The 18,361-nt window shown below is 41.2% G+C and overlaps 1 protein-coding gene across 5 annotated transcripts in view; it reads left to right on the top strand.

The window, feature by feature from the left end:
* The window catches only part of Gpatch2 (G-patch domain containing 2), a 143,108-nt gene that overhangs the window by 84,343 nt on the left and 40,404 nt on the right, over positions 1-18,361 (top strand). For 4 of the 5 annotated variants that reach the window (XM_051186530.1, XM_051186527.1, XM_051186526.1 and 1 more), the window contains one exon: positions 12,904-12,971. The exons of the other annotated variant lie outside the window; for it this stretch is intronic. In XM_051186530.1, coding sequence (XP_051042487.1) covers positions 12,904-12,971 — 68 coding nt within the window. The remainder of the gene's footprint in view (positions 1-12,903; positions 12,972-18,361) is intronic. 5 annotated transcript variants of the gene reach the window in all.

Genomic DNA, 18,361 nt, shown 5'->3' on the forward strand with positions numbered 1-18,361 from the left:
AATCCCTATCTCAAAAAACAAAACAACAGCGGCCAAAAAAAAAAAAAAAAAAGTGTGTTTTGTAAATGTGCCCATCAATATTTTATCAGAGCTGGCACTATTGATGCCCATGACACTCACCTCTAATGTCACTGTGCTTGCTTGCTTTCCCATTCATTCTACTGCTCTTTACTCCTTATCTTCTTTAACACTTACTGTCTCATCTTCTTATCCAAATAGTGTCTGCATTAAACTGGGAAATGGTACAGACAATGACCATTCACAAATGGGTCTGGTTTATGTGATACCATAGGGCAGGTGCAGATGCTACCCCCATTTTACAGCTAGGGAACCTGGGACAGCAGGACAGCTGCTGGATGGAGGAGTAGATTTACATGCTGTTGGCAGGCTTCATAGCCCACACTTGCAGTAAAACCACTTTATATTGGAGGACCTGAGCTCATGAAATGCACAGCATCTCCTCATTTGGTTAAACCGTTGGTGCATATGCCACTGTGGCTACTGTTGGAGATCTTGAACCACTGCTCAGATAGAATTGCTTTGTTTCCAGATGCATACCACAGCCTTACCTCCTTTGTGGTTGAATTTATTTATAAACTGTGTATCGGAAAATGTAACACACTCAAGGAGAAATTTTCATGTAAATACTTAGAAGGCTTACTCCCTGGTGTGTGGACTGCATAGGAAGGCGCCTTCCAACCTGGTGTTGGTGGTTGACACTTTTACCTGAGTGTGTCCTAAAGGACTGTTGCTGCATTGGGAGTTTGGTGCCTTTTGAGGTACCCTGCTAGAGCACAGTATGTAGCCCATCCATTCCAGCTGTGTTCTGTGAATGTGCCTGGGCTTCAAGACTGCTCATTTCAAACACTCATTGGGAGTGGAGATTTCCTGGATCCTGTGTCCAACAGTGAGGCCTTCAGGGACCAGCAGCACTGTCCTCCTACATCTGTCCACAAGTGAGCTGCTTTGACTTTGGTTCCCCCCCGCCCAGGTAAGAGGCTCTCTCAAGTGTGGGCCCTCTCCTAGAGCCATGCCCTGTCTGCAGTTGTGCGTCCATAGGGAATTATCCCTTGGCTCCATAAGCTTTGTGATCCTTCCACCTCGCTTGACTAGAGACAGGAGGGCATTTAGAACACTGGCTCTGCCTTTCTCCTCCTATCTCAGCCTAGACCCCCATGTTTCAGCAGAACCAGAACAGACAAAAAAGGAATTTCCTGTGATGTTATGTGCAAAGGCTCCTGGGCTACACATCTCAGGTTCTGAGTGGAGGAGCCGGAAAGCAGATAGAAGTGAGAATTTGTTGAAGATTGAAATATAAAAAATTAATATATGAAAAACTATTTTCCTTTTTAGTTTTGACCTGACTAACCTTAGTAGAGTATGGCAGTGTCAGCCAGGTGGCCTGTATTCAAGCTTAGTTTTGAAAGACTTGAAGGTAAATCGTTTGTAGGATGAATAATATTCTTAGACTTGTGAACCTTCGCTATTTATCTAGTCTGCCTCACCATGGGTATATGGCACTGAACAAATGCCACTTAAATCCCTTCACAGGCATTGCCTCACACCTCCACATGCTGCTAAGTGGTCAGAGCTTACATTTGATGTGACTGTCTCCAGCTTCCTGACTACAACTCCAGTTGAAATACCTCAACTAAAATCAGTCTACCATAGAGTATTCTAGAAGCATGAGCTTGTGACCATGTGACTACTGCCTTGAAATAGAAATTGGATGAAGGGTGTTAAAATTCATAAATTATGTTGGAGCCCATTCCTTAAGGTGAGATACCATACTCAGAGGCAGTAGGGCCACAATATAATCCTGGTTCATGAGCTAGCTTTTTGGAGCCTATTCCCTATAGTGGGATGCCATGCTTACTTAGTCTTAATGCGTGAGAGAGGGGCTGGGCCCTGACTCAAAGTAATGAGCCAGACTATGTTTACTCCTCGTAGGAGCCCTTACTCATTGGGGGGGTGTTAACTGGGGGTGGATTAGGGAGGAGATAAGGGGGTGATGGAAAGAGGTTCAGGGATGGGTGGGAGAGAGAACTGTGGTTGGAATGTAAAATTAAATTTTAAAATGTTAAAAAATGGAAAAACAAAATAGAAGTTATATTGGGTTTTTTTCCGTTGGGACTCATTGGGTATGTAATATGCTGAAGCCATGATTTCACTATCCAGTCACTAAGCTCAGCTTCTTTGATAACTTACCCATTTCCTCATTTAGATCTTAAAGAGTATGTCACACGTGTTTGTGCTTGTGGCCTTTCCCCACCCTCTCAGGACAAACTTTTATATTTTAGTTATGGAAAGTTTAAGGTCTTGAGACAGTACATGTTTCCAGACTGGCCTGCAGAATGAACTATTTTGAATTGTTTTCTTTGCTAAATGTTTACTGGCTTAAAAATGCAGATACCATATGTATTTTCCTTATGAATTTCTATGAATGTATCCTTGGGGTTCTTCAAAACCATGTTTTAAGTATCACGGCCAGCTGTAACCTTTTCACCTTGATTTAAGATTTCCCACAACACCATAGCCCTTGTAGGAAAGTAACAAGTTGGCTATTTGAAGAACACAATGGAAGTAATGCATGATACAACCCAGAAATGTGAGTGAGCAGCAGATGGTGATGTAATGTCTTACCTAATATGCGTGGAGAATAACATTGGCTGCTGAAGTGTTGTTATTGGTCATGTGATTCTCGAATATAAAAATAATTTTTACGTAAAGCACATGAAAGTCTTCCTAGTTGCCTTAGATTCTTGGATAAAATGGTATTTAATGTACACATAGAATTTGGTTCAAAAAGCTATCTTAATAATTTGTTATGTCCTAGGATGTGTGCTTATCCTATTACCCTCATCTAGCACTCTGTCATTCATATATATATGAATTTCACATGTACCAGGCTGTCCCTAGAAAACTACTGACTGTCACTATCTTTTTCTAAATCCTGCCCTTTTTATAAGAGACTATACAAATGAATTCATGGGGACAAAGGGACAAGACAATTTTCTTTGCATTCATGTAGGGGGGGTATAATAAAACTGTGCTGAAAGTCACACACATATATGTATGACTTTCCGCACAGTTGTGCCAGGAAGGAAATGAACCATTTTAATTTTTATTTATTTAAATGCTTTATGGTAGGTGGATGTTATTTTAAGGGATGTTTTGAGTATCTGAAGTGGTAGTAGAATTTCTGTACACAAATGCTTGCTGTGAGCTACAGTATGTGCTGTGTATTTCAAGCTAATAACCAGGGCTTGTGGTGGGTCATTGTGTCATATCCCAGTGGTGTCTAGTGAGATGGAAGGTTATCTGAAGTGTCAGCCAGGTAACCCTGTGAACACTTTTGAGCAGGTGAGATAATGGGACTGAATTTTGAAGTGAGGGTTGAAAATTATTGGAATATTGTGACATATGAGAATGATAACCTTAAAAAATAAATGTAGCTACCCTTTGACAGCATTATGGATATTTGATCATGTACTCATTTAAGCAATATAGTTTATGTTTAATTGATATCTTAAAAATAGTTCTGTCATGCATTAGAGGCATACAAGAAACAGATTAGCACAATCACAATTAAAGCTCAGAGAGATATATGTGTATATGTATGTATGTATATATGTATAGGTAGGTGGGCAAACAGAAAAGCTCTCAAACAAAACTTGAAGCATGTTTTTTCTCTGAGATTCTGAGTTGACATTTCCTAGTACTAATAGTACTAGTAAGAACTGAACTGTTTGAGACTGCAAAAGATCTGGGTTCAATTCCCAGCACCCACAAGGCAGTTTACAGCTGTCTTTAACTCCAGTCCCAGGGTATCTGACACTCTCTTCTGCCTTTCCTGACACAAGGCACGCATGTATTGTACAGACATGCGTGCAGATAAAATATCTATACACATATGTAACTAATTAAAAATAATTTAGCTCTTAAAAAATTCATGTATTGATTTTATATCCCACCTGCTATCTCCTTCCCATCCTTCCCTCAGAGTCCCTCTCCCCATCCCTGCTCTACCCTCCCAATACCCCCCTCTTCTGTTTCTATCCAGGAAAGGATAGAAGATCCAGGATACTCCTATGAGTATCAACAAAACATGCCATGTCAAGTTGCAGTAAGACTAAGCACTTCGCCATGTATGAAGGCTATATTGGACTTTTCTTAATTGCTATTAAGTTTGAAAACAAAAGTACTTTGACCCAGACATAATCATGGTAATATTGCTTTTAAATTTTCCTTTGTCTCACTGTGTTTCTAATATATGTATTTAAAGATCCATTTATTTTTATTTTATGTATTCATGTGTATGAGTGTTTGTCTGCATTATTGCACACATCTGGTATCCTCAGAGGCCATAAGCCAGTGTCCGATTCCCTGGACTTAGACTGACAGGGGTTGTTATGCTGGGGATGGAGCCCAGGTTCTCTGCAAGAGCAGCAAACGCTCTTAACTGCTGAGCCATCTCCCCAGCCTGCTAGCATAGTATTTTTATAAACCATTATACAAAATGTCAAACCATTCATTTTAAATTGAAAATGATATCAAAGAATTTTAGTTCTTTCTTTGTGCCTACAAGATAATTTTGTTAGACTTAAGCATGCACAATATTTTGAGCAGAGATGTGTTTTCTCTGTATGTGTATGTTTTTAAAAAACGAGTCATAAAAACATTTTAAAAGTACATGTGAATTGCTTTGATTTGGATTGAAAAAGAAAATGAATATTTGGCATAAATTTCGGTTTAGGAAGAATGTAAACTCTTAAGTATAATTTAAGCGTGCAGAATTTTATGAAATCTTAAAGCGTCACGCCATCCTGAGGACATGCCTCTGATCCATCTGCATGCACTTTTAAGCACTGCATCATTCACAGAGTTTAGATCAGCATATGTTGTCTTCTCTTTGAAACCCACAATGTGGCAAGCTGTGTACATGAAGGATTCCAGAAGCCCCTGGTCAGCCAGTAGAGGCCACTCATAGCTTGCTGAAACTGGATGGAAAGTGAAACTCCATCATAGCACTGGTGAACATTATTCAGAGCTGCTTAAAGTTCAGATTGTTATTGAGAAAAAAAGACTATAACCTAGTGCGAAGGCCGTTACCGCCGTGCCTTTTACTTACGCAGCGATGCCTCCTTTCTGTTGAAACAGTGAGATTACTCGCTAAAGTGAATGATGACTATTAGTAATGTAGAAATGTATACTGTTAGTAATCATACAAGAAACATGAATCTATGCGTTTATTCATTATAATGATTAATATTCTAATAGGCTAGCAATTCTAGATTCCCAGTTCATACAGACTATATATTAACTGGAAAAAGCTATATACAGTAGTGATTTGAAATCATTAGATTGTGTCCTTTAGTCATATGTCAGTGTGTATTTGTGTGCAGAGAGACAGATAATTTTATATATATATATATATATATTTATATATATATATATATATATATATATATATATCAGTTTAGGGTAAAATTTTTTTTTGTTTTCACAGGTCTTAGAAAAATGTATCTGTATTTGTTGAAAATGTGCTCTTCAAGGTTGAATGAAGCCTGCACATTCATCCAGTGCTCAGTGGGAGGGTGGAGCTGGGCAGTTCCAGATTCCCTCCAAACTGCCAATCATAACTGAAAGGAAAGCCCATAATTTCATATGATTTATTTTCCCTGGTTTTTTGTTTGTTTGTTTGTTTGTTTGTTTTGAGATAGGGTTTCTCTGTATTGTTTTGGAGTCTGAGCCTGTCCTGGCACTGGCTCAGTAGATCAGGCTGGCCTGGAACTCACAGAGATCCACCTGCCTCTGCCTCCTGAGTGCTGGGATCAAAGGCATACATCATCACTGCCCAGCTAAAACACTGTTCCTGTATTTAGATTTATACTTGGTTTTGAAAAGTTTCCTATCATGTTCTCATCCAAGAGTATTTACACCTAGTACCACTGCTAAAAGTTACACATTTGCTGTCTTGATTACAGCCGAGCCTATGTGCCAGCATCTCAAAAGGAGCTGCCAAGCCCCTCTTGCTTTACAGGGCCCCTGCCTGGGCTTGGGTTTGTCATTCTGGGTTGAAAGCTTTTCCAGCATCTTTGTGGTGCAGAGTGCTGTCTTTTGTGGGGAAACCCCACTTGAGAAAACTTGCTTTGCTGTGTTGTCTCCCTGTAGGAGAAAAGCGCTCAGGGGTGTGAGCACAGCACCTCGGGGTCCAATCCCTCCCAGGCCAGTTCCTAGTCTAGAACATGTGCTCTGATGTCAGCCGGTGTTCATTTCTCCATCTGTCATCTGAGAATGCCTTTTTCTCTTGAGACCCCTTACTTAGGAAACATCCTGGAAAAGCAGCCATGAACTATGAAGAACAGGAATGCCATTGTTACAAATAACACTACGAGTATTGCTATAGTAACTCTTGATGCCTCATATGGTAACTGTGGTAGAAGGGCCTCATGGTTCTTACCCCCTCCTGAGGAAGAATTCTACAGGACATGAAGAAAAATGTAGTCAGTGGGATGTATTAAAGAAAAGATAGACATGCTCATGGTGTCAGCTGTAATCCAGAGAGTGAGGTTCTGCCCTTTGTATCTACCCTTACCTACCTCATTTTCTCTCTGCCTCCAGACCCATGGGTTTACATGGATCCCCTTCCCAGGACCTCATAGAACCTGTTAAACCTAGTTCTTTGTTCCCTTTTGAGAACTGCTTATGGCCTCTTGGCTGATTGCATGACTGCTTGCCTTGTGCCTGTCTAATACTTCAAAGGTATTCACGTTTTAGGGGTTTTGTTTGTTTGTTTGTTTTGTTCTTTTTAGTTTGTTGATTCTATAATTAATGCTTCCAAATGAGTTTAAACTCTTCACAGTGAAACACAGTGCTCCAGTGGGAAACATTTCATCCTGACTGACAGGTAAATTCATAGCCACTCATTTAATTTAGATAAATAAGGTTATGGATATTTTCTCCCTAATAATGACAGCTCTGCTGCTAGAGTCAAGCGTGTTGCCAGCGTGGTATTTTTAAAGATTTTATAGACAAAGGGAACCTGGTATATATTTCCATACTATTAACAGGTTGAAAACTATTCCAAACTTTGGTCTGGGGAGGTTGCTATGTCAATGAAATAATTACAAGCATGAGTTTGGTCTCTAGAACCCAGCTTGCAAAGGTTGGATGTAGTGGATTCTCCAGGATTACTGGTGCTGGCCTTGCTCATTTCAGACCAATGGAAGACCCTGTCTCAAAGCTGGGTAGTGACTGAGGAGCAACACTCAAGACTGCCCTTTATCTTCCATGTGCACATGTGTGTGCACCTGTACAATATGTAGACAAAATCCCAAACTTTGGGCATTTTCTTAGTTGGAAAACTAAGTTACTGTGTTAAATTACTGTGTAGTAATTCAGTGTTTGAAATCTCAGGTGATGCAGTTGTCCTCCGAAATAGGCTGTTTTCGTCCTTGAGCATTCATCCTTTCTAGAGGACATAAACCTCCCGCTGGCTGAGGACTTGCAGTGACTGTCCTGATGTACTGGTCATTCACCATGCATTCCTAAGCATCTATGCTTGGATTTCTCACATCCAGGGGAGCTTCCCTGATCCTCTTTCCAGGTGCATGTTTTACTTTCATAGACACACAGAAAAGGAAAGTAATTAATTCTCTTATTATTTACTGATTATTCTCATTCTTTAAACAGATATGTTTATGTATGTATGAATTTCACATATGTGTGTACGGGTACATGTACATGAAGGGCAGAAGGTGGCATTGGATCCCCTGAAGCTGTAGTTACAATTGGTTGTACACCACCATATATGTGCTGGGAACCAAATCTGAGTCCTCTTGAAGAACGAGCCTTCTAACCATCTCTCTAGCCCACTGGTTACTCACATTCTTAAGGAAGAAAATAGCAGTAAAGCTTGGAATGTAACTCAAGACTTTTAAGATTTTTTTTTTTTTTCCTAGTAATAGTATACCAAAAATCACCCGGTTGAATGGGAACTATATAGTCCTTGTCATATAGTCAAGTGTAAGCATAATTGTGTATAAATGCTAGATTCCTTCTAAGTGTCAGTTGTGTGTAGCATGCCTTGATACTGGCTGTGCTACTGTATTCAGGGCAGTCTGGCTCCTGCGTGCAGTGTCTGTTCCCTCCAGATGTGGACAGCTGAAGAGAGCAGCGTCTGCAGTGGGCTCACATTTGCTTCCTTCTCCTGGCCTGTGGAGCCAGGCACAGAGCAGTGGTTTGGAAAGGTAAACCTAGGAAGTTGCTAAGACGGATGGAGCAGGGCCTAAATTGCATACAGCTACCTTCTTGGAAGGGCTGTTTCCCCCTTTATTCCTCTTAAACCAAATGGCTGGGTGTTTCCCTTTACTGTGGTGTTATCATTCAGTTGCACACATTTGTGGGTTTTATAAGTTGTCCCAAAGTAATTTTTACTGTTTTTGAGTTTGGCTTTAAAAGTAATTATAATCTTTATTTTCTTTAATCTGTGTCAGTGCCCAAAGATACTGTACCCTTGTGAATTGTGACCAGTCTGTAATATTGTGTATATGGATGGCATAGTAAAGTATGTTATTCACCCCTGTCTAACTTGCAACAAAACTATGAGAGCAGAGCCTCGCAGGTGCCTGGCTGAAACAATTTCCCGGTTTTAGTGGTTGTCCATTGGTTGGTTGGTTGGTTGGTTGGTTTTTCGTTGTTTTTGCTGTTGTAGTTTGGGGTGAGGGATTTGTTTGTTTGTTTTGTTCTTTCCCCTCCCCACCATTTCCTCCAGCTCTCACTCCCCATTGCCCGAAAGCTTTAAAGTCATATTTTGAAACTTGTCTTTGTTGGGTGGTTTTCTTAACAGCTGTCACATGTATTTTACTGGCACGTTAGTTGAGCATAGTTGAGGCCTCCATAAAGAGACTGCTTAACTGTGAAGGCTGGCTTTTCTCCTCAGTGTCCTCAAATTAATCATTATCCCAAGAAAAGAGGAAACTTGCATCTGGACAAACTGGCAGGCTGTTCAGGCCTTGCCTCCCTTCAGCCTGGAGGCTACAGGGCTTTCACTAGCCAGGCCTCCCTCACCAAATTGAAAAGCCCTCCTTTGAATGGCAGTCTGCCAAGGTTAGTGTTTGTCATCGTGAGCACTGGGGCAGAATAGTGTGCAGAGGCAACTTGAGTGCGAGTGCGGGTGGAAATGAGCACAGGGTTGATGGGAAGGCTTGCTGGAGGGAGGGAGCACAGCTGCTGGTTTCCTATCTTGCTGTCAGAGTGGAGCTGCATCCCGTGAGAGCCTTTAACACAGACGCCCTGAGTAGTGTGCAGTCCGCACAGGGCAGCCCCTGTCCCAGTCTGACCACCCGTGTGTCAGCTCAGTTTCTGATTCAAGGACAGATATGTCAGCTCTGTAATGGGAACCTGCAGGAGGTTTGGCAATGGGAAAATGAAAACCAACTGCACTGCTTGTCTCCGAGGACCGCCAGTCATCGTGTTAGACACCATGATGGGACAGAGAAGAGCAAGGCCTGGCTCCAGATGTGTCTGTGAAGCTGGGGGTGCAGGTGCTCCCCACAGGGTCACTTGCTTGCACTCCATTCTGTCAGCAGCTGTTACCTTATACAGTTGTGCCCACATGTTCATCTCTCAGTACCACAGTGTTTTCTGAGATTCATAACAAAGCTGTAAACAACAGCAGCAGAAGCTGAAATCATAGTAGAAAAGTTACATTATATAGAAACCCCTTTCTGGCCCTGAGGTTCTGTTTTAATTTGCACAAGCACAAATAATGTAAGTGAACATTAGAACTACAGTCACTACCGATGTAGTAATATTTAGCAACTGAACCCTAAAGATTTAGAGCGCGCCGTATGATGTCTGGGATCATTATTGCTAACACTGACTAATTAAATAAATGTTAACCTCTGAATTCTATGACTCCCAAGAACGCTGTGTTATACAAATACTGTTTTGTGTGAAAAAGCAAAGTGCCTCTTCTCCCACTAAGCATACGAGGTAAAATTTTTGGTACTAATAAACTTAACTATCCGGCTAGGCATGGCAATGCACACCCTTAATCCCAGCACTAGGGAGGTGCTGGAAAGCAGAAGCAGAAAGATCTCTGAGTTCAAAGTCAGCCTGGTCTACATAGCGAGTTGTAACTCCAGCCAGGGCTATATAATGAGACCCTGCCTCAAATAAATCCAGAAATATCCTTGACTGTATGCATATTTGATTTGGCTATTTAAAGAGATGTGTCTTAAAATAGTTCATGATTTCTTTCTAAAACTTCCCTGGATTACATAATCACCAAATGATCTGGTTTTGGAAATTTTTTCAGGGGCAGGTCCAAGGGCTGTACTTATACCTCCAGGTTTTCTTTTCTGAGGTTATTTTACTGTATGTGTACATGTGTGTGCACGAGTGTATGTATGTGTAGCAGGGTACGTGCAGAGGCCAGATGAGGGCACCAGGTCTCAGGAACTAGAGGTGGATGTGAGCCACCATGTGGTTGCTGGCCAACAAAGCCCAGGTCCTCAGAAAGAGCAACAGTGATTTTAACCACTTAGCTGTCTCTCTTTTCATTCTATTTTTATAACTATTATAGACCCTGTATTAATCCTAGAACAGCTATAAATATTTACAATTCTTTAAATATGTTTATGGAAGGTTAATAATATCATTTAATGTTAATGTATCATTCTAATAATCAATCTTGTTAAGTATCTTGAAAGTTTAAAATGTTCTCTGACTTCAGTACTGTCCTGCTTTCCATGGAGGGATTCTGTATTTCAGATGGTATGCTCAGATTTGGGGTAAGGGTTCTCCTTGTAAAGATACTGATCTCTGAGGTGTGACCCTCACAAAATAACAGCAGTGATACTTTAGTTCAGTGGTTCTCAACCTGTGGGTTGTGACCCTTTAGGGTCACATATCAGATATCCTGTATATCAGATGTTTACATTATGATTCATAAGTGAAGTAGTAATGGGATAATTTTATGGTTGGGGGTACCACGACATGAGGAACTATATTAAAGGGTCCCAGCATTATGAAGGAACTGGAGAAAATTGTCATTTGTGTTTTTCCAAGGCCATGACCAGGTAAACATACATGTAGAGTTATTTAAATGTCTACATTTCATTCTCCAAGTCCTCTGTGAATCATCTGCTGCAGTTGAAGCTTGGAGTTTTTTTAGATGTGTCCAATTCCTGAAAAATATCCATTGAGATTACTTCTGACTGGATTGAAAGCTTTCATTTGTATTGTGCTATAAACTTGTTAGAAGTTATGTTTTATTATATTCCCCTGTATTGTTTTCATCAGGCAATTTATCACATGGGTGTATGTGAAATTTCTTCATTTATTAAATTTCAGATTATGTATTTCAAGCCAGAGCAAGACTTAAACATTTTTCCCGTGAGTGTAGCTTCAGGTAAACAAGCAATTTTAGCCCTGAGAATAGCTCCTGCTCTGTCAACATACTGCTTATTTTTTCTCTGAGATAAAAAGTTCAGTTTTCTGATATTTGTACCAAGATAAAGTCAGTAAACAAGATTAATATAGTGTGGAAAAGGTTGTCAGCAGCCCTGGCAAAGGAAATAAGTTGCCTGTACATAGAACATACTGTAAACTGAATAAAAGTGTCAGGTCCGCCATGAGATAATGTGATCATGGACGTCTAACAAACCATGACACGGGCCCAGGCGGCTTTTCTCACAGCTCCAGTGTAGAAAATGGATTACTGTGTTCCAGGGATACCTGCTGGGATGACATGAAGCTGCTCTCCAAGATGAATGTGGAATGTGACCGTGTGCCACCCTGGACACACTCCTGTCACCTCCTGCACACTGGCCCTGTTTGGGTTTCTAGGAATGCGAGAGTGGAGGCTGGCATCCTTGTTACTCAGAGGATGCAAGAAGAAAGTTTCCCAAATTTTCTATTTTTTTTTTTTTTATTCTATTGTGGTTAAGTGGCTCTTGTGTAAGTAAACAGGCATGGCTTTCATAATGAGGGAACATGACTCAGAGTAAGTTCGTCCCTTGTCATTGGTTATGCCAGATTCACCTATTCATGGCTATCTTTTGCTCATTTGAGAGCCTTGGGTAGAACAGGAATGCTATGAAGTTCATAACAGACCTGAGCAGTTGACACTGTAGATGAAACACTTGGTGTTTCCCTTGCAGAGTTTCTAATTTTATATAGAAAAGAGGAGCAAATATTGTTCCTTTTGCTAAGATTACATTTCACTCGAGATGTGTGTGTGTGTGTGTGTGTGTGTGTGTGTGTGTGTACATACACACATGCATACATACACCCTGATAATTACTTCCTTTGCAGAAAATACATGAAAGGACCAGTGGCTGCTCCTTTGACAGAAGTACTTTTGTTGCTTGAATTGACACTGTAATGCAAGCTTCTGTGTTTAGAAATTTACCACAGAAACTGGGTTCACAAAAGCAGCATCTGCTCAGGCGTGATCAATTGGGTTGAACCTCTTCTCACTTTGGGTTGACAGTGTTTGGATGGCAGTCACTGCTCTGTCCATTACCATGGTGCTTACACCATGGTAGAGATGGTCTGACCCTGTCTTAATAATCTAATAGAGTGACTCTGCTAGACCAAAAGGACCTCCTTTGAGAAGATTTATTTTTATAAAATATCAAAGAGCCCTTTGGAGCCCATAGAGTTGGCATTTCAGGTGGGTGCTAAGCACAGAGCTCAGATTGTCACTACTCTCCATCCCTCATAGGACTGCTCTTACAAGGACTTTGGCTCCTTGCCAGCCATTTTGTCTTGGGTTTAAAAGTTAATCTTCTTTCCTCCATTCAGAAAGCTATCTTCAGATTGTTGCAGCCCTGCACTGTCTTTAGCAAGCCAATGGTGACTTGTTTTTGTCATTTGGAATCTCTTTTTCAGACGTCTGCTCCTGGCCCCACCAGTAACAAGAGGATGGTTCACTTTTCCCCAGATGCCCGTCACCATGAGTGAGTGCTCATGTCTCTGGAGCTTGCTTGGGTTATTCCATTTGTGTCTCTTAAGAAACTGGATAGTTCTTCCTGAGTGACAGCAGTTGAATTTGTGGCTGCTTTCAAAGCATACTGAGTAAGGCACATGGATGGTAATATAAGGACAACTGAAATGGAGTCCATGATAGATATAGAAGACTTGTAAATACATTCTTTATTTTGATAGAGTTGGAAATTCTTGCCCTAGTCACTGAAATCCAGGCTCTATCTAAAAGGCATTTAAATCTTCATGATGTTGACCTTAACGAGCCTCAGCCCTTCTGTGATACCAGCATTAATGCCAAATGACCCATCTCCATGAGGCTTCCCCACTCTCTGCTTCTGCCTGGCTAGTTTTGCTTACTTATTAGAGTGAAGAGCTATAATGAAACCAAGATGTATATCCTATAGCAACAAAAGAAATGACTCACCAGCTAACTTTAGATAGCTAAGTAGTTTATAGGACTTTAGTAAACTATAGGTAGGATAGGTAGGATTTTTTTTTTTTTTTCTTTTAGTAGTGGTCTTAATTCTAAATAGTCTTTTAGAAAAACCTATGTTATGTGTGGTAGTTTGATGTCATGTGTCTCTTCTACCACCTGCAGTTAGTTGAAATCGAGACCTCTGAGATATGAAAAGGCATAAGTTAATTACCAAATTATTTTTTCTTAGAAAATTGTCTTATTAAGATCTGTTAATATTGGCTTTCTTTTTGAAAACAAAACAAAACCAATTGCAACATAAATAGAAAACTAACTATTGTTCAAGCACAGCAAAATGATACCACAGGCCCCCTATTTTGTTGCTGGATGTGATGAAACAAAAAAACAAAACAAACAAACAAACAAACAAAAACCACACCCCAGGTAGCAGCCAGATTAATTTTGTTTTGTTGAACTACAGAAGCTCAGGTTGGTAGATCTAGAACATTTCAGATAAAATTCTACATTAGGTGAAGAATGTAAATGCTGTGCAGTCAGGTGATGCTACCCTCATTACTGCTTCAGTCCTGTCCAACCCAGCCCAGCACCGGACAGGACTGTTGCTCAGATGGAGATGCTGAACGCCTGGTTTGAATGAGGGCACACTGACCTGGTGTGGGACATGAAATGTGCCCATCCCAGCATGTGGAGGCAGAAGGATCAGGGTTAAAGTCGTGTTTGGCTATTTAACAGGTTTGGGACCAGCCTCGGCTTGATGTGACTGGTCTCAAAAACTGTAATGAGTAGATGAGTAAATAGGAAAGAACAGGATAGTGCCAACTGCAGTGTTGCCTCTAAATTCACAGGGCTTGCTCTCAGTGACCCTCTGTCTCCTCCACCCCAGGGTCTCCAAGGTTCTTGGTCAGTCAGGACACTCCAGGAGTAGAACACAGGTGGTTATGTTACTGTTCCCCGGTGTGAAGACCGCCACTGTCTCACCACATGGGACTCAAATCTCTAATTTCACTCCCTTGCCTTCCCCATGTCTCTAGTCCAGTTCCCAGTGTCTCTCCTGAACGATTCCTCCCCGTTTCCTACCCCATTGCCTTCTCCATTAACTTTTATGCCAGCAGAGTCCCGGTGGACCCCTCAGTCTCTGGCTTTCCACTTACTGCGTGACTCAGGCTCCCATCTGGCCATCCTGCTTCCTTACTGCCCCACCGTTGCCTGCTGCCTGTGTGGGCTCTCGGCGCTCTGACAACCGTGGACAAATGCCCTGCACGGCCAAGCCTGTTGCTCCTCAGTCACCCTCTTTCCTTTCTCCGCCCTGGAACTTTCAGATGAGTTCTGCTTCTGTTCTCTGAAAGGAAGTGTCTCCCGCTTCCACCGCCACTGCTCTGTGACCCTCAGATTTGCGCCTGTGCCCTCTCCTAGTCATTCTTTTCAAGACCGAGCAAACTCTGACCAGTGTGCACTTGGTACACACTTAAGTCAACATAGTTTGTGTTTGTTTCTTTCTTTCCCTGTTTTGTTTTGTTTTGTTTTTACCACACAAGGTGTAAAGGGGGGGGGCTTTTAGAAAGCTTAAGGGTACTGACTAGGCCAGACTGCTTCTGTTTCTCCCTTTGCCATCTGTATTCCTTGCTAGGCTGCTGTGACAAAACACCGCAAAGTAGATGACTGAGACAAAACCGTGTGCTGGGCCTGGAGGTCCCTGGTTCCCTCCTGGTGCTGGGAGAAAACCTTGTTTTCCTGCTTTCCTCACAGGCCACCAGCAGTCTCTGCTGGTCTCCTCCCCAGCCCCATCTTCAGTAGGGTTTCCCTGTACTGTTCTTTTCTGAATTTCTCTTTCATAAGGCACCGAGGAAGATAAAAAGACATTTCATAATGTCACACTGGACTGTGGCCCTGCCTCATCACCCCCATCATCACTTGTCTCTGTAGAGAGCCTATATCCAAATAAGGTCCTCTTTTGGCTTGTGATGTTAGGAATCCATTATTGTCATTGTCCGTATCTCTTATGTCCTCATGTTTATTGTCTCCTGGCTTGGACATGGCTGACTCTGGTGCTCATCTCTGCTCTGGGGAGGGTAGTGCCAGCAGCTCCCCCTTTCACCTCCCAGCAAGGACACCTCTTGTGCTGTGAACACTCACCCACCTCCACTTCGCACCGGTTGACCACAGTCGGAATACTTGGTTGTCATGGCTTATAGGAGATAAGGAAAGAAGACCCGTAGTCAAGTTCCAGACAGTTAGTAACTGGGCACATCACTACTCGCTGTCCTCATGTTCTGTTCTTTCCAGATATACACAGTGTGTAGACTACCCCAGCCTTCCTCATTTCTAGAAGAGACCCCTTTCAGATCATCTATGGTTGGTTTCTTCATCTCCTCAGACTCTCATCCAGGGCCTCTGAGTGATTCATATTGTTAATTAGATCTGCTTGTGAGTGAATCCTCTTGGTAATGTGGCTTATGCACTTGTATGTAAGCAGCTGCACACATGTACAGTGTAGAGTTGTGGAGAAGACAGGCCATCTCAATGGAAGATGAAAAATACTTCAAACAGTTTGACTTTTGGTGCTAGAGAGGAGGTCCAGTGGGGAAAGGGCTTGCCACACAGATGTAAAGACCTCCACAAACTTGTGCCCACACATTCCAACACCACTCATGCAAACATGAAAATAAATGCTCTCACTTGTCAAATGTCAAAGTTAAAATAGAGTTCAGAGTTCACTTTTAGCAAGAAGTATTTAACACAGATAAAACAAGTATTCATTAATGTAAGACACCCAGAGAATGTGCCAAGATTCTTTTGTTGTTGTTATGAAACTGTTGGTCTGTTACTAGTGTTTCTTATTAGCTAGCTCTGTCTTAAATATTAACCCCTTTCTATCAATTTAAGTGTTTCTGCGTGGTCTTATCTTTCCGAAGAGAGGGTCCAGACCTCTTACTCCTCCTATAGCCTACATTTCAACTCCTCTCTACTACATCTCCCAGAATCCTCCTTGTCTCCTTGTCCCACCTATCTTGCTTCCCTATATGTGCCAAGATTCTTAATCCAGCTAACACAGTGAAGTTACTGTCTAACATCTGATTCAAAAGAAAGTTTGAGAAGACCAGAGCCATGGTTCAGTAGTTATAGAACATATACTGTTTTTCCGAAGACCCTAGTTCAGTTCCAGCATCTACTTCAGGAAGCTCACCACCCTCTGCAACTTCAGCCCCACGAGATCCAATACCTCTGGCTTCTGTTGGTACCTGCATCCACATGGCACACACTCACACATACACATGCACAAAACTAAAACCAGTAATAAAAATAATCTTGAAGTACATGTTTTGAAATTTAACAATGTCATCAATATGTTGTCTTTCAAAATATGCAAATAGTAAATTGTGAAAATTAACATGGCTCCCTTTTAGAAATATGTGTTGGAGCTGGGCACGGTGGCACACCCCTCTACTGCCGGTGTTTAGGTGGCTGAAGCAATAGGGCTGCCAGAGATCACAAGGCTAGTCTGCGCTGCATCTAACTAAGCTGCCAGGGTAACATAACATGATCCTGTCATAAAAACCAAAAAAGGTTCCAGGCTTTTATCTACTCTCTTTGTTCAGTTACTTACAAGATACATAATTTAATTTTAAAGAGATAGTTATGATTTATTAATTGATATTCATATTTTGCTTTTTTATTTTGATTTAAAATATATCTACATACAAAGCTGTAGATAGAATTAACTTTTTAAAAGTACACACAGATAACTCATTGCAATTCTATGATAAATTCCTTCATAAAGCAAATACTCACTTATTTTATCTTTTGTGTAAATATCAAGCTTGCTTTTAGCAAGATTTGCCTGGATTAAAGGTTATGTTCATTGAGAATACTTTTTCACTTATAAATTTATTGCATTATGGGGAAAGTGGCTTTAACTGTGGGTTAAGATATATGCGATGTGCTAAATCAGTTCCTTCTCTTATTTATCAGGGTCATTGTGGGTGTGAGTCAAGTTCACTCATGGGTCTGTTTAGTTATGGAATAGTGAGGTAGTGGCCTCCTTATGTGAGGTGTTTATGAAGCACTGTGCTTAGTTCAGGAATCTACGCTAGAAAGCACCTCAAAATTCATGTCAGAATACTTTGTGTCTCAACAGGTTTTCTGTTTTAGGTGTGTTATTTCAATGTCTTTACTCTCTGAATTTTATAGGTGCTTTGACTTTTCCAAAGCTACCTAGTGTAACTGTGCTTGACCAGAAATCAATTAGGAAACAATACCATAGGCATCTCTGCTGTGTTCTGCCACATGCACATCCTGTGGGAATCCTGTCAGGACTCTAGTCGTATGAATTGTCCTGTGGATATAGAGGGGTCCCAAGCTCTCAGAATAAGCCACATGTGTTGCTGTAGTCCACAGTGTACTGCAGGGAGGACATTAATACCAATTTCAGATGTCTTCTGGATGGGAGGTTTGGATTTATGTTTGTCTCCCAGTCCTGAGAAATATGTTTATTTTACTTTTTTATTGTTATTTTTATTGTGTGCGGATGATAAGGAACCTGTGTCATGGCCTGCATGTGAAAATTAGAGAACCACTCTGTGGAATTATTGTCTACTTCCAAGCCAGCGTTCATTCCAGAGTTCGAACTTAGAGTGTCAGACTTCCACACCATGAACGCCATGAACATGACTTGCTGAGCCATCTTGCCACCCCCACCCCATGTCACTTTTGTTGGTAAGGAAGGAACCTAGACTCCAAATATATGTTTTCCTAGAAGCTACCTGAGACGTTCTAGAACCTGTTCCCAAACTTCCGTTTTTTTTGTTTATTAAGCACATCAAGGTACTATTCTGAATTTTCATTAGTATTTTAATAAAGTAAATTAAGCTTTTAAAGAACCTCCTATATATAATTTTAGAGTTGACATTTTATATCACAGAACAGTTT

This window comes from Phodopus roborovskii, unplaced genomic scaffold (assembly GCF_943737965.1).
Source record: "Phodopus roborovskii unplaced genomic scaffold, PHOROB, whole genome shotgun sequence".
NCBI lineage: Eukaryota > Metazoa > Chordata > Mammalia > Rodentia > Cricetidae > Phodopus > Phodopus roborovskii.